Source organism: Citrus clementina, unplaced genomic scaffold, assembly GCF_000493195.1.
Source record: "Citrus clementina cultivar Clemenules unplaced genomic scaffold, Citrus_clementina_v1.0 scaffold_8, whole genome shotgun sequence".
NCBI lineage: Eukaryota > Viridiplantae > Streptophyta > Magnoliopsida > Sapindales > Rutaceae > Citrus > Citrus x clementina.
The window spans coordinates 21,658,899-21,675,813 of record NW_006262022.1 but is presented as its reverse complement, the minus strand read 5'-3'; the positions used below and the strand labels follow the sequence as shown (position 1 = coordinate 21,675,813).

The 16,915-nt window shown below is 33.6% G+C and overlaps 1 protein-coding gene across 3 annotated transcripts; it reads right to left on the bottom strand.

Annotated features, from left to right (window-relative positions):
* Positions 1–8,705: 8,705 nt before the first annotated feature.
* On the bottom strand, positions 8,706–15,119 carry LOC18034446. Of its 3 annotated transcripts, none has more exons than XM_006424468.2 (5): positions 14,853–15,119; positions 12,446–14,094; positions 9,947–10,359; positions 9,803–9,863; positions 8,706–9,490 (listed from the first exon to the last, which is right to left on the bottom strand). In XM_006424468.2, the coding sequence occupies exons 2-5, from the start codon at positions 13,976–13,978 to the stop codon at positions 8,975–8,977; spliced, it is 2,523 nt and encodes an 840-aa protein (XP_006424531.1). In that variant the 5' UTR covers positions 13,979–14,094; positions 14,853–15,119; the 3' UTR covers positions 8,706–8,974. The 3 variants fall into 3 exon arrangements, with proteins under 3 accessions (XP_006424531.1, XP_024035728.1, XP_024035729.1); XM_024179960.1 differs by lacking the exon at positions 14,853–15,119 and adding an exon at positions 14,755–14,774; XM_024179961.1 differs by lacking the exon at positions 14,853–15,119 and adding an exon at positions 14,396–14,411.
* Positions 15,120–16,915: the final 1,796 nt, after the last annotated feature.

Below are 16,915 nucleotides of genomic sequence, written 5' to 3'. Positions count from 1 at the left end.
AAGTCATTAAATTAAAAAAAAAAAAAAAAAAAACAGCCGCTACGAATGCAAAGCATATTCACAATCAATTGAAGTGCACCCAAGAAACAAGTATTACTGATCATCATGAATCGTGATTAATTTAACTTCAACTTCGATCGAAAATTTTAAATTTTTCTTATTGCACAATGGAAGTAATGTTAGGCATAATTGCATGCGCAATCTTGTCAAAGCTGTTAAGCCTTTAGCATCACAAATTGTTTTTATATAATAAAATGGGGTAAATGCTTTTTTAACTCTTACAAACAAAGCCAAATACTCATTTGTCTCTTTATTTTTTAATATTAACCAAAACACCCCTTGTCGTTACTTTTGTTGCTGTTAAATATAACTTTTTAAGGATGAAATAATATTTCATTTTAAAAAAGAGTAAAACAGCATTTTTGTCTAAAACAACTTAAAATTTTAAATGAATTTGATGTGGAGCAGGTGAGAAATAGGTGATAATATATTAAGTAGATTCGAATTGACCTTTTGAGTAATGTTTTAAAATATAGTGACCAATTAGATAATTAATTCAAACTGTAGGGATTCAAAGAGTACTTACCATTGAAAACATAATAAAAAATGTTTTTACTGATAATTTAATTCAACTCAACATTAATTTAATCCATTACTTACACCGAACTTGAATATCTAGATGCCCTCTGTTAATCATTAAATAATTTGTCAACACAATCACATTCTGGTATTGGAAGTTAATTTGAACTTTTACTTTGAACGCTGTTAATTATTAAAGAATTTGACATGACAATCACATTCTGGTATTAAAAGTTAATGATGTTAATTTGAACTTTTACTTTGAATTTGCGAAATGGTATAAATGCTGATGCATCTGTATTACTGTATATATGGACGACCACCGTACCATTTGAATACTCCAAAAACGTTCTTACAATGATGTAATAGAGGAAGGCTTAATTAATTTGTTCACTAAGTTTTACCAGTCTTAATTCCTACTTTTGAAATGCTTTATAAAATTCGAATTGAAATACAATTAATAATCATCTCCAGAGTTCTTGAATCTTTCTTGTTAACCTCAAAAAGCAGTTCAATGAATCTGAAGAGAATTATTAATTCATGCCATTTTGATCTTGATTCTTAATGACCAAAAAGAACTTTCGAGTTTAATTTATTTCTGATGTATGCATGGATAACACGTAATTTCTTACACAATATTTTACACAGTACCTTGACCGTTAAACCACAGCTCCTTCAAGGGTTAAGATTGAAGACTGAAGTTATCATGATTATATGAGACTAAATAGTATAAGCTTTCCCATAATTACTTTCAACACGCTGGAAAAAATGTAAAAAGGAACCCAAAAAAAAAAAAAAAATGAAAGTCAACGATTTCGATTTTATATTTTTATATAGATGGCATTCGGCGGTATAAATCACATGCCCAGCTTTTAACGACATTGTTGAATTTTAAGAATGACCACAAAGACATATTTACACTCTTTAATTTGAATAATGACTTTTAGAGCCTCACCTTCCCACCCCACACAAAACGATCATAACTTCTAATTAACGATTCGAAGCATTTGCCTTTCTTGTTTGTCCTTGATAAAATTCAATGCGTTTCTAGCTTTGGATACTTGTTTGAATATATTTTTCTTAATTAAAATCATCAATTGATTGAATATCCCGAGAATGTTGTTGAAGTAACAACAACCAATTTTGAAACGACTTGGTTTGTTGAAAGCTTGATTCATCTAATTTGTTGGATAATTGGGTTGGTGAAAGGTCAATATATCCACATGATTTATATTTCATGACTATATCATTTTAACCTAAAATATATGTGTTATTTTTTATTGAATCATATAACTTTACCAATGGCTTTTTGGTTTAGTGGGAGAGCTCTTTCACTTACAATAGTGAGAGTAAATTCGAACTTTTATAAAAGTATTATTGGAATTAGTTTCAATCCTCCACAAGAGTTCGAGTCTCCATTAAAGCATTATGAGATTACTTTCAATCCTCCTTTTTACGGGGTAATATGTTTGTAAATATCAATTATAATATCTGATATAATATCAGTAACAGTTTTATATAATATCAGTAACAGTTTTATCTGATATAATATCTGATATAATATCAGTAACAGTTTTATATAACAGTACTAAAAAATATATATAACTTTAAAAATTTTGATTTTTACCCCCAAATTTATATAGGTTGTATTGTATTAGACTTAATTTGGTCCATAGAACTTTACCATTGTGACATTTTAATCCATCAGATTTTTTCCCTTGTTACTTCTCGTGTATGATCTATTAGCTGAATAATTTGACATCGACTAATAATAGATCTTGGGCCAATTAGATAAGTATAAGGCACCTCTAGTTTATGAACTATATTTTGATTATGAGTTAAGTTTAAGGACTTTTATTTAGTCAAAATTCAAAGAAAGTTTGGATATATAATAACAATATACACCCACTCTTCTATTGGATTCTTATTGCAATTATATTTACTCTTATAGGATTGATGGATGAATACACATGATAAAAATCTATTGGATTCTTTAATTTTATTCTATTTTATTAAATAACAATTAGTTAAGACAATAAAATCTCTTGTGTTCAAAATAAAAATATATAAGATTTAGCTCTACTCACGTAAATGGATAGAGAATGATGTCACCATTACACTAAATTAGAAAAAAAAATAAATACGGGAAGCATTTCAATATCCTTTACTACCATAATTAATGCAAACCATTTACTAGCATTTCGATTGGCTGGTGCAGCAATAATAATTGCGTAAAGAAGCAAAATACATAGAAATCATAATTACGGGCATGATTTCTCTAAACCATGATGTTTTTGCTAGACTTTTGGATCAAACCCAACAGAGAGGCCCAAATGAAGCCCGTTATTATTGTTACTTCGCTCAGCCACTTGACAAACAGTTGAAAGTGACAGCGATTTGTAGCGGCTAGGATAGAAGGGCATGTAGCTCAGCTGCACAATTACTGTATAAATAATGGCGATAAGGGCCAAGAATAGGTGCATCTCCAACAAGCTTCTCTAATTAAGCAGTAATCAAGCAAGTCTCAAAATTGCAGCTCTACGAATTGAGTCCATCAAGCACCTCAATTAAGTAGTTACATGTGTCATAACTGCATTCAGATCTTCTGACTCCGTAGTTAAATTTCAAAATGGAAAAATGTGAAAAGGAAAAATTTATCAAGTAGATATTTATATTAAACAGTTGAAGCATAATTGAGTTGTCAAATGATCTCACAATTAATTTTAATTTTAATTTTATGGCTAAGGCCATTTAGATATTTTCACTTGGAGTAAATGCTTAATCTTGTGACTAATTTATGAGTTATTTATATTTAATTGTGATTTATTTCACATGTGCTAATTTTGTGTTTATTATTTGTAAATTAAGATGATCGTTAAATATCCCCCGACAGATATAAGAATTAATTACCATGATTTGACATCACAATGCATTAGAACCGCATCACAAAGCATTAGCAAATGGGAAAATTAACCCATTTGCTAATGTGGAAAACTCCTATTTATAGTGCTAATCATTTGGACAAAACACTGGAATGGTGGAATCCCATCCCCAAAATGTACATGGTGACTGTTAATCACATAAATAGTAACACGTCTATATAAAGACTTTATAATTCTTCTTCCCTCCATGCGAAATCGTCATTATCAAACGCGTTTCTCTTGATCTCTATTTGGGTAAGTAGTTAAAAAATCATCAAGTATCCATTGAGTAGTTTCAAGTAATTTCATTTACCTAGCTATATATTCTAGTTCAAAAAGAGTTAAAAAATTCATTTAAATTTTACTCACCCGTTTTACCTTTTAAAATATAATTAAATAATAAAGAATAAAAATTCTACTTGTATCATTCTTTTCTTGTGGTCTAAATATCTGTTAATTTTTTCTCACATGCATGCATTAAACTTGAATTTTGTTCAAATTATGTAGCAGTGACGATGGATCAAACGAGTGGAAGAACGAGGATTCTAGGGTTTGCTCTGGCTCTCATGATTGTGAGCTCTTGCATGGCTGCAAACGGAAGGACTTTAAATGCCGCAGCCTACAATGCGCAGCAGTTTAGCCGAGTACTGGCGGAGTCTGCCGAGAATATTTTGACATCTGGGTACCCTCCAAGTGATAAGAATAGACATGGTTATAACCCCGGAGGCGGGAAAAAGTAAAGGCACGAGGTGGCCCATCCAAAAATGAAAAAATAAGAATATATAATGATGAAATTGAAAACATGACCAAATTCTATGTATAGTTTACGTCTAGGCCCCCCTTGGTTTGTAGTTTTTGTACTATGATCCTTATTGTTGGCCCCTCAATTGTAGTGATTGTATATTATAGTAGACTTAAATTTAGGACTTCCCTCCTCAAACTAAAATCTTTGTTTCAGCCTTAATATATATATGCAACCCCCCTTGGTTTATAGTTTTTGTATTATGATCCTTATTGTTGACCCCTCAATTGTACTGATTGTATATTATAGTAGACTTAAAATTTAGGACTTCCCTCCTCAAAATAAAATCTTTGTTTCAGCCTTAACATATATATTTACGTCCCCAGGTTAGGGGTGTTCCTAGTGGCTAAAACTTTATACTGAAAATTACATGATGTTCTTCTGAGAGTTAAGTTGATTGATGAGTAGTTATCTTTGTATTGAGTCTGTACCATATGATTATATATTTTAATTATGTCTTGTCAATCTTGATGTCGTTTAATGCAATAATGTATTTTTTTTCTCTTGTATATAAGATTGTAATAATGTTTGTCGAAACTATTAGTTTGCTTGTTTGTATGCTTGTTTGTATGTTGTATATATTTGTAATGTATAATTGTAGAAATGTTATTATGATATAGAATGCAAGTGTTGTTTGATAAAAATAAATAAAGGTAATTAATGCTTACGAATATGAGTAATGTTAGACATTTCAAATTTAATTCCAAATGATATGTCATTAATTGAGTGGTTAGTAATTTTTTACAAGATCCGAGTGAATTAATTATTTTTTCTCGTCAACCAATTGATGAACACTAAATCATTTAGGATAATTTTTTAAGATAAAAATTTTGGATGTCTAATACTACTCTACCAATTGATGCATGCTAGCGGCACGTGATAAGAAATCTTTATAAATTGTCGCGAATTCATAAAAGCAACCCCAGTCCCCAAAGATAAAGTAGACTGTAGACCACCGTTCGCATTAATTCACTTTAATATTTACTGCTTAGCTCAATTAATTGAATTCAAATTGAAGAGAAGAAATTGTATTAAAAATAGAGGGAGGGAGCGAGGGAGGGAAGCCTGTGATACTACTATAAACAACATATAAGCATCGCAACTTTCATAGGAGAAGACTTTTTGGGCCTGTAAGTGATCCAATCTGTGGCTCAAATCCACAAGCAAAAGGATATATATTATTTATAGCTTGGAGCATTGGCTTGAAATGAAATTGGGGAACAAAAACTTCAATACCAGATATCAATGGTTCAATACAAAACCTTGAATGTTGCCATCGGATTTGGTATTCTCGGAGGATCAGATTTCTCTCAGTTTTTTTCTAAATAAAATATGAGTGGGTGATTAAGATAGAACATGTAAAAAAATATTTAATTAAATCTAAACCATACATAATCACTAATAAATGCAGAGCATACAAATTTTGAAAGCTTATAAGAGAGATCATCTCAACCGTTAATCCTAATTCTTTCCTCCACATTTATTGTGTAGAAGTGTGAATATACACGAGCACACAGACACACACATACACACACACACCTATTTCCTACGATAATGCAAGCCATTGACGAGCATTTCCATTGGTGGATGCAGCAATAATAATTGCGTACAGAGAAGCAAATATGTGAAATCATAATTACGGGCATGAAATTCAAACCATGTAATGTAAGTCGATTCCTTGGTGATTTGCATTGCCATCCAGTGGTATACCAAGGGATGAAGCCCACTCCATAAGAAAATACTCTTTGTATTTATCACATTGACAATGCCGTCTTTTTTTTTTTTGGGTTACGGTAAAATTTTGATAAATGAATGCTCCATAAATCAATAATCTTGAACAAATAATAAAATATTTGGGTCTTGATTTAGGTTAGACATGTACTAAATTAATAATCTAGCTAAATGTATAAGATAATATTTTTTTTCAAATCCTTTAGGTTCAATTAAAGTATAAATTAATAATTAGTCGAATGTAAAGATATTAATAACATATAAAATTCATAATATTTAGGACATTGTTTCTTGAAAATTTCAATTTTCTCATCAATTTAGCTCTTTTCTAAAACATGCATCTAATGATTTTAGACTAAAATATTCCTTAATATTTTTTACATAAACATAATAACTGTCAAAATTCATAAATAACTTGGTCAAAGGAACAATACACAGACCCAGGTAACACATGTAATTAAAAAATAATTAACAAATATTTATTTATCAGATAAATTCATAATTTATTTATTTATCGAATAAATAAATAACCTCGCTAAGATAATTATTTTTCTTAGTCCTAATAATATTATTTTATAGATATTTTATTGTACTGGAAATTGAATTTGATTCACAGGTATTGGATGGCGCAAGAGTACTCAGTGCAATAATTAATTAGAAGTTTTCTCTTTCTAAATTTCTTGTTGAGAAGACGCTTAGCTGCCATTGATCAGCTTAATTTAACCCCAACAATTTCGCAACGTTTTTGCAAATTAAAAATGAATGATAAAGGAAGTAGCTATTATTTTATCTGATATGGAGTTAATACTATCATTGGGGATGATATAAATAGTAATATGTATTACAACTACATTAAGGTATTCTGCTTTGTAGTTTATCTTAAAATGGAAAAAGTAAAAGGAAACATCATTATCAACTGAGTAGTTATGTATCATATATATTGTAGAATATTGAGTTGCCAAATGAACTCACATTTAATTTTAATTTTATGGCTAAGACCATTTAGAATAAGTGTTTATTGTTTAATCCAATAAATCTCCGAATGTCTTATTTAAATTAAATTAAATTAATTATTAAACCCACTTCACAAATGTCAACTTCTTAGAAGGCTCCAAATCCTATATGTAGATATATGAATTAATTACAATGCTTTGACATCACAGAGCAATAGCACAGTATCTATCTCCATTGTGGCTAGTTGACTTTTGATTTAGCAAAATTGATCCATTTGTTAACGTGGAAATTTCCTATTTATAGTGCTAATATGGACAAAAGTTTTTCTCAATTCAATCATTTTAATTGCTTTTAAATTTTAATACAATTTTAGTTAGATAATAGGGCCATCCCACTTAATATTGCCTCATTTGGTGGACTCCCCATCACCAAAATTGATATTGTTTGTGTCAATCACATAAATCATAGCATCTCTATATAAAGGCTTTATAATCCTCCTTCGTCCCCCCAAAAAATAAACGTACCTAACTCAATGTTCTCTTGATCTGTAGCTGGGTAAGCAAAATATTCTACATGTGTAAATATTTTAATTTTGTGATCTAAATTAACATTCTACATAGATTTGCTAACATGCATGCATTAAGCTTGAATTTGTTTGAAATTTATACATAGGGAGGACGGATCAAAATGAGTGCAAAAATGAGGCTTCTAGGGCTTGCCCTCGTTCTCATGATACTGAGCTCTTGCTTGGCGGCAAACGGAAGGGCTTTAAATGCAGAAACGTACGACAGCCGGGTACTTTCGGAGGGCGACCCGAATGTGAAATCTGGGTATCCTCCAAGCAACGTGAATAACCATCACTATATCCCTAGGCAGGACTTTAACCAATATGGCGGAGACGCTGGAGGTAGCAGTGGCTAAACACTTTGTTAGTTTGATTATAATGATAATTTCGTAACGTAATAATGTTTGTGTGAGAATTAGTTATCGCTATATATTGTCAATATCATCATATTGCTTCATGCTTTGAGTGTTTCTTGATGTCGATCACAGTAATATGTATGTGGAAATTACAACTTTCTTCGTAAATTGTTTAATTACACAAGTGTGATTGCAATGCAAAATAATTAATGTTAGTGTTGTTGTATAAAATAAATGTAATTTAATTAATGCTTTATGAATGGCATTGATGCATGGCTAGCTGCGGGAGATAAAATTAGTGGACCATTTGCATTTATATATACCATGATCCAACAACTCATAGTGTATTGTAACATACTAAACTTTTTGCACCAAGAGCTCATCCTGATCACAGGATCCTTATTTGATCCTTAGTTCAACCAGCTCACATTAATAATCCTATAGACTTCTGTTATTTTTATTTTTATAGATTAATTTGGTAAATAATTTCATAGTTTAGTCAGTAATAGATTTGAGGTATTCTACTTGAATTTCAATATTCTAGTTGTAGTAAGAGGAAAAAACAGTGATACTATATATAAACGATACGCAAGCAACTTTCTCGGAAAGATAACTTATTGGACTTGAAATGAAATTATTGAAGAAAAACTTCTCCATGTTTCTTTGACACTGCCAATCTTCAGCGTGCAGAATCGTTGTATTTTGTAAAAGTGCATAATTTCTATCAATTTCCCGGAGTTCAATGTCTTGAAGACTCCTAACGATTGATTTCACAGGTCACATTACTTACTCTGCATTGAACTCTTCGCACCGAACCATTTGTGGGTTTTATTTTAAATGTTTTTACATCGTAACAAATCCTCCCATTCACCATGCTACAAAATGGATTTCATTCACCATGTCTGGTTACCTACTAGGCTGCTGCTTCTTGTACTCCTACAAATTTTTCTGGCAAGTGCGTATATAATACACAGTGGCACACAGGCGCTAATGGCCTGATTTATCTTTTCAGATTCTAGCAGCTAATTGAGTTTTTACGTTTCATAGAAAAAAGGAAAAAAAACCATCAACCCGCAAAATCATGAATCAGTTGACCCCCATATTGCCTCCTAAGCTGATCCTCCTGTTGTTGCTGTGGTGAACTTTCCACCCCATGCCTTAGCCCTAACGTAAGTGACACGGCACTTAATCCCCCGACTTCAATCATGCTTCTCTGGTACGGTATAAAACCCATCAAGGACCTGTCCATGCTTGTTGTGAGCCGATGATTACTATCTACTCTTGATCGCTTCTCCTGATTCCAGTGTTCAGCATTAAGCCCTTCTTCATTGTTGCTTCGTGAGGATCCAATGCCTGAGTAATCCACATGTTCATCAGACATTGCACTAATAGCTAGCTTGTCGTTCATCGGTTGATCACCATTAAAACTGCTGCCTGCAGTACCATCACTAAGAGACTGTCCATCAGTTTTAGTTTTAAAGTCTTGGTTGGTTGCTACTGATCCTTGGGTTTCAAGCATGTGTATTTCTTCCACCATTGGCTTCCAAACTCGAACTCGGGCATTTATAAACCAATTGGAAACCTGCATTAAGTAATTAGTCAAATTTCATTAGTGCACTCAAGCAGTAACACCGAAACAGACAATCAGAAGTACATGACTTGGAGACGGGAAACCTATAGCCACAAACAGAGTAAATTCAATAGTTGACATAAAGACCTCAAAAAGTAGAAGGCTAAATGAATGGATCAACACATGGGTGGGGGAAAATTAAACATTATAAAATTGACCAACGGGCCACAACCCCTGTGGCAAGTATGCAATATGCTAATTCAATCAAAAAAATTGTTTGAAAGAATTAGACATAATAATTAACTTATAGGGAGCTGACCCTACCTGGTTTCTAGAGAGACCAGTTTGAGTGGCTAACATGTGCTTATCTGTGTCCGTAGGGTACCTAAAAAATGTTGAAAGGCAAAATCAATTAACTGAACAACAAAGTTTAGACAGAGAAAGCAAGAAAGATGAAAGGAAACTCACGGATGGAGAAAATGCTCAAACAACCATGCTCTAAGAATTGCCACCGCTCGTTCTGGTAGACCTCTCTGGGGCCTCCAGACATGTTGTTGGGGTTCGAGGAAGCCCACATTAGCCCCGCCAGATTTATGCTTTTGCAAAATTTGGTCCAAGCAATTAAGCTTAGCCGACGTGTTAGTAATATGACCTCTACTACTACTTGTAACAGTAGCTGAGGATCGCATTTCCTCCCCCAAGGCTTTTGCTACATGCTTAAGCTGATTCATGATAGCACTCTTTAGGCATCGGAAGTTCTTTGAAATTGCTTTGAAAGCTAAAGAAACATATGGGGTAGCACCACTAAGACCCGCGACCGACTCGAAGGACGAAACTACCATTTGTAGCTGCTGGTGATAAAGCTTGTACCTTTTGGAGACCTTCAATAACACAGGGAAGCATTCAGCAAAAGGATTTTGAACAATGAATCTCCATAAGAACAAAGCATCATGGCAAATTACTGGTATGGAGATACGCTAAAGTCTATAATGATGCAATATAAGGACATCACTTTACAGAGAATATTGATGGGACACAAAGCAACCTTCACTGTAGTGTTCATTTTTTGATGAAGCACCAAACAAGGACCAAATTGGGAAAACTAATAGCGACCTAGAGAGCAAAATAAGTACTATGTCGGTAACTACATAGACTATTCTTTTCAACTTTAATAGGACTTCAAACACCATAAGTCGACAAATAATTAGGTTCCGAATTCAACAGGGCCCTTTAAAGAAGTGTGCATTGTTGAGCCAAATTTATTGCCATACATCATACAGACAGAGGGAGCATTTCTCAGGCATAAAGTTGCTTAAGAGCTTGGACATAAGACAAAACACCATTCAACTCTCATGAGAAATCCGAATGATGTAGGGATAGTAGAATCTTTAGCGCTCCTTAAATCTACATATCAACATTAAGTATAATCAAAGATTGATTTTACCATAGCAATCAACTAAATCAATCAAGTTTAATTAGCATAAAAATCAAGTAATCTTCTTTACCATCAATATGGTTCCTTGAAAGGAAAAATTGATTTTGTTAAATTGAATTCTCATAAAATCCAAAGAGGCACATGACAAGATGGAAAATAATTTTCTATTAAAGAATAAGACTTGAGAGAATTTTCTATTAAATACAAAATGATAATGTCACGGATATATGTACTAACATTAGTAGCAATTGGGAATGATTAACTTCATCCCAACTGAATTCATACAGTATGGATAGTCAACGAAGTTTATGGAAAGAAAATTTTGAGTTTTTGACTGTTCACAGCTCTAAATTGACATAATATCAAACCAACATACAAACAAGTAAAAGGGGAAAAAAGATTGATGATTTGTCTATGTGCATTAAAAATAGAAAGAGGCCAGACTCATAACATAAACTTTCAAAACTAATGGAAGAAGAAGAATAGCCCCAAATTAATCAACTTAAAGCCGACCAATTGTCCAAATTGAGCCCAAATTAAGCAAATAGAGAATACTTGAAAAAAAACATGAAAAGCAAACAACATGAGAACCTTATAGGAAAGAAATTATGAACAGGAATGTTGAGCAAAAATATCTGACATATTTTCCTAAACTAACATCCAAGCAATTGTACAAACTGAGTCTAGAATTAAAGAAAAACATATGTACATAACAACACATATTTGAAAGATGAATAATTGTTTAAAAAAAAAATTTGTTATATCATGCAGATGTTATGCTATATTCGAAATCAGTTAGGGAAATTAACGTCCTCTAATCTATCACTGGCATACATTAGCAAATTAAGAAAAGCTGCAACAGCAGTCAGAAATTTGAAAGAGTAAATAAGAAATATAAGGTTAATGCATGTTAACAATATGCAAAAAATCAAAACTTTACATCTGAGTGATTTCAGCACAAAGTTCTCCAAATCTTGACCAATCATAAGTCTAATTCATAAAGGAAATACATAGAAGAAAATTTCAACAAGCCATCTATTCTATTGATTGATGACACAAGCAAATCTAAAATTAATTATATTGTTCTTTCTATAAGGTAATTTCCCAAATTTGAAGAGGTAGGTGAGATTAGATGAAATCTCACGACCTATGGGGTAGAGGAACTGAAGTAATCCACATCAACAAAGACCATCAAGAATTCCAAAACTCTTTATAAAGGTCCAGATATGACTATGGTCTAAAAATATCAAAAATTAATTTGCAGAGGCAAATAAAACCATGTACCATGGGATTAATTAAATTTTCTTTGGAGATTTAATTATTTAATGCAAACTCTATACAAAAAGAACAAAAATCGAACTCATACGTTGATGCAATCCCATGGTATTGATTCAAATTCCCTAGTAGCAATAAATCAAGCAAAGTATTGGCTAGTAACAACTAATCTAATTACCTAACAACAATTAAGGCTAAAATTTTTCGTTCATGAAATCAAAGGTGCACAAGGGTTAAATAAGAAATATATAACAAACCTCTTCCTGCAAATACAAGAGCTTTGCCCTCATTTCTTGGTACTCAGGCCTGTGGGATTCACCAGAGCTGCTCCCAACTCCTCCTTCACAACTAATTTGGTTTGAACTGTAAAACGTGGGCGACGAAACACGTGAAGTGCTATTTTTACCCTTAGCTCCAACCTCCCTATCAGCTACATCAGCAGCATCAGCTTCTGCTGAAGCAGAAGCACTAGCTCTATCTCCAGAGAATCTCTCAGATACATTGCCCCTCCTGCCATATTTTGATTTCTTCACACAGCAGAACTCATCCAAGAGCTCTTGAGCTGGCTTCAAGAATCTTGAATTCTTCAGAATAGTTGCATACCCAGTGAAAGGCCCAAGAGGGCCAGTATTCCGATGAACATTGTAACTAGACGTACCCATATCCTGAACAGATTTTCCACTTCCTTTGCGGATAATAGATGGCTTTGGAAATGAACCCAAAAGACTAGAGTTCCCAGATCTTGAATCGGTCTTGAAGTGTAAGTTTTGAGACTCATATCCTCCTGCAAAGTGACCAACATTCATTTCATCGGATGGTGGATTCGATGAAAGCGACAGAGATAGACCTTGTGTAGCAGCATCACTCGCAACATTCCGCAAACCCGATTCAGTACTCCATTGATGAAAACTCTCAGCTGCTGGTCTACTAGTCCAATTACTCGGATCACTATACCGAATAGCACTTGTTTGGTTGCCATAGCTTGGAAGAAGCACAAGCTCATTCCCAGAGTGATCAGTCCATGTAACATGGCCAGTTTCTCTTGCATTATTCTGTTGCAAAAGTGAAGCAACCTCTAATCCATGAGTTCCAACAGAAGCCAAAGTGACAACATCTTGAACAGTGTTTGGGAAAATTGGAGTAGCATAATGCATGTCCCCAAAAAGCTTTTCACTTGGTTGATTTACTGAAGTAGACTGAACGTGATCTTGATACTCATTGTAATTATTTGGCCTCAAAAATTTTCTAGATGTAGCATTACTATTATTTGACACGACTTCCCCATCAAGCATTACATTTTGATTGCTTTCCCTACCAGATGATCCACTTGCATAATTCACCATCCACTCAGAAATTGACTGTGAATGATCAAGACCTTTCAGGTCACAACAACCTTGAAAATGATCACCGGTGGCTCTAAAGTGATGAGATGAAGCTACAGCTGTGTGAGGCAAAATGGTAAATAAATCACCCCCAGTCATTATAGGCCTACTAGTATTGCTGTGTTGATCATGTTGATGATGAGAATCACTTAATTCTTGATGCCCCATTGCCTCCCTTTGAGCTGTTAACGCACTGGAATTTGCTGAGAAGTTTATAAGCTCAGAGGAGGAAACAAGAGTCGTTGATGAATCATAAAATGAAATGCCATTTCTAACATTGACTGATGATGATTGCTCCAAGTTACTATGTTCACTTAAGTCTTCCAAGTGCTGTTGAATCCTTAACTTATCGCGACGGCTTTGCTGTGCTACATGTGACGACTGAGGCCTAAAGTTGTTCATATCCATCCGCCGATATATATAAATATATATAACTGATCAGTTACCAGCAAATCTCAGTCAACAAAAAACCCAACCATTGTCCTATAACCCCATCAAGCTTATCATGCGATCTAAGCATTTTCCTGCAGCAAAATCACCATCATTTCAAAATATAAAGAAAATAATTCAAAGAGAGCATCCGTCAAAGACAGAAGTACATAAAATGAACAGAAGATACAAGTGGGTAGAAACAGTATATAAACGCAGGAGAGGTAGAAAATAAACGTTTTTGTCACCACAGAAAGAAAGCACATATGGAAGCAAATTAAAACTACTGCAGGAAAGAGAGATTCCAAATACTGTCATTCATTTCCTCTTTCAACATAGCTCGTAGATCTCAAACAAACCATTACACAGAGAACAAAGGAAGCAAAATAACTGTACCTACACTTTCTGTAAATACGTATAATCTATATACATATATATAACCACATACTTCACGTCAACTACTGAAACCCTAATTTGGCAGCTACTGCAGTGCATCATCAATCCCAAGTTACAGAGACTGTCACATAGGATCTAGTTATTGAGAGTTGAGACTCCAACAACAAGTTTTAAACATTCTTGTGAAGCTGTGCTTTACAAAGAAAAAAAAATAGAAAAAGAAAAGTTGATCATTATGCACATGAAGAGGGTAAAAGAAAAGCCGAAAAAGGATGACACATAAAGTAACGATATCATTTCATTATTCAAAACAAAGCCATAAAAGGTACACAGTAATGGAGCCGGCAAGGAAAGTGTACCGCTACATGAATTCAGTCCTCAATTCAGTTGATCTTCTTCATATCTTCTACAACAAACATAAAGAAAACGTAACCAAAAAAAAAACCAAAAAGATTACCAGAGGAACCCATATGGGTGATTTGATCTCAATTCTGGGCCGGACCCCTTAGAGAGGGGGCTAAGATGAGTGGCCGGAGAAACTCCGGCAGGAAATGAGGGAGGCGACAGTATGCTGTAAAAGAGCTTGGGTTCAAGTCAAAAGCACAATAATTGCAAAAGCTATAATCAGCCGTTGGCTTTAACGTCTAAAGCGCGCTTCGCAATTCAAACAGTTATTTTTTCCTTGATTTTGTTGCCGTTAGATTTAACGGCGGAAAACTGTCTGCTCTCGTGAATCTTCAAGAATTGAATTTTCAATCTTGTGTCCCCTCGTAGGGTCGTCTGGACAGAAATTTCTTTATAGCTTTATTTCGTTGGTGAAACAAGAAAAGGGAACACGTGGGTCTATTTGGAAATACCCTTTGGTTAATACATTAATTGCCGATGTACCACTCATCACAGCTCATATTTACCTCGTGAGCTTTGCTAATTTGTTTTGGATTCATCTCATTCGTCTACTTAATAATCATATGATATAACAAATACAATTACCATGCTAGTTATTTTTGTTGTTTTTCCTTCCCCCCCCAAAAAAAAGGAAAAAAGAAGTCACTAATCTATAGCTTTTAAAATCATGACAACTCTTGACTTAAAAATAAGAGGTAACACAATTACACATAATAATATAATAATTGTATTTTTATTTAATGATACTACTAACAACTTTTAATATAATTGTACATATAATGACTCATTAGAGTTTTTTTTTTTTTTGGATGATTGCAAGGCTAACATGCTGTCTCTATTGTGTAAATGATATTACTTTAATATATTGTTGGGTCTAATTATGATATCTTTAGGTTATTATATCCTACAATTGGAATCCTATTAAATAGTTAGAAAGTAAATAAAATCTGACAATTTAATAGTTTCTAGACTATAGAGCACACTAACCTTGAAGCACTATAGCTAAAGTCTATATAATATTGTCATACATTATGCTAAATCAATAAATTTTCGACAATTCTTCACAAATTCCTCACATAATTAGTATATTTGTGGACAAAGAAATTAATTAACTACTTATTTAAATAGAAAAGCCACAGTACAAACCAAAGCATATATATATTTTTTCTTGCAATTAGAATGACATACATTTTGTTTTTTAACCTTAAAATGGAGTAAAATTACAGCGACAACAAATTAAGAAATTGCAAATCTCAAAACGATGACGTGGCGAAGTTAACATTGGTTCAAGAAGAGGGGCCCCCGGTTTCTTCTCTTCAAGCTCGAGCGGAGCCATTGTGGTGATTGGACGGGAAGTAACTGGACAAAGTTCACTGTAGGGGTTAATTGAATATTACGTCACCTGCAAGTATCGGGACCCACATCTGGACTAACATTGAATGTCCACCGCCAGATATCTTTTGCGTGGGGACAATTATAAATCACCGGTTTCCAATAAAAAGCCAGACTACTGATACTGTACGGAAACAACAGACACACACACTCTCTCTCTCTGTTTGTTCTCTCTAAAACTCTCACTCGTAGTTCTGTCGGGTTAAATTTTATTATTGTTACTGCCGCTAAACGTACGTACAGCAGAGTATGCAGTCAATATCCACCGTTGGATCTCGCCGAGTAGATGAATCCGACGGCTGGGACAATTGTAATGATGATACATGGTTTGTAGTTTCTGATCTGGGGGTGTTTTAATAAACGAAAGACAAAAGGAAAATATTACGTGGAGTTTAACTTTTTGCTAATTGAAGATAACATTCCTTGGAGAGTGGGAGGGCGAATGGGAGCCGTTGGATTTGATCATTGACATTCATTGAAGTTGGTGATCTGGACGACAGTCCAATCAACGAATCAATCCAAAAATGGGGGGAAGGGGATGCTACTATTTTTGGGTCTGTCACATATCAGTTTGCTCGATCACCCACGTGGGCCAGAGATTTTTTATTGGAGAGAATTTAATCAGATTATCATTTTTACATGATCTCCACGTGGCATTACATGATCGGGGTTGAAATAACGTATGGGAAATATCATCATAATATTAACTTATTAAGATATTTA

What these genes read in the sequence shown, in the direction of transcription:
- LOC18034446 (XM_006424468.2), bottom strand. Translation starts at nt 13,978, where the DNA reads ATGGATATGAACAACTTTAGGCCTCAGTCGTCACATGTAGCACAGCAA. An exon ending in TCTTGTATTTGCAGGAAGAG is followed by an intron (nt 10,360 to 12,445) that starts GTTTGTTATATA and finishes GTGTTATTGAAG; the next exon opens with GTCTCCAAAAGGTACAAGCT. An exon ending in TTTGAGCATTTTCTCCATCC is followed by an intron (nt 9,864 to 9,946) that starts GTGAGTTTCCTT and finishes AACATTTTTTAG; the next exon opens with GTACCCTACGGACACAGATA.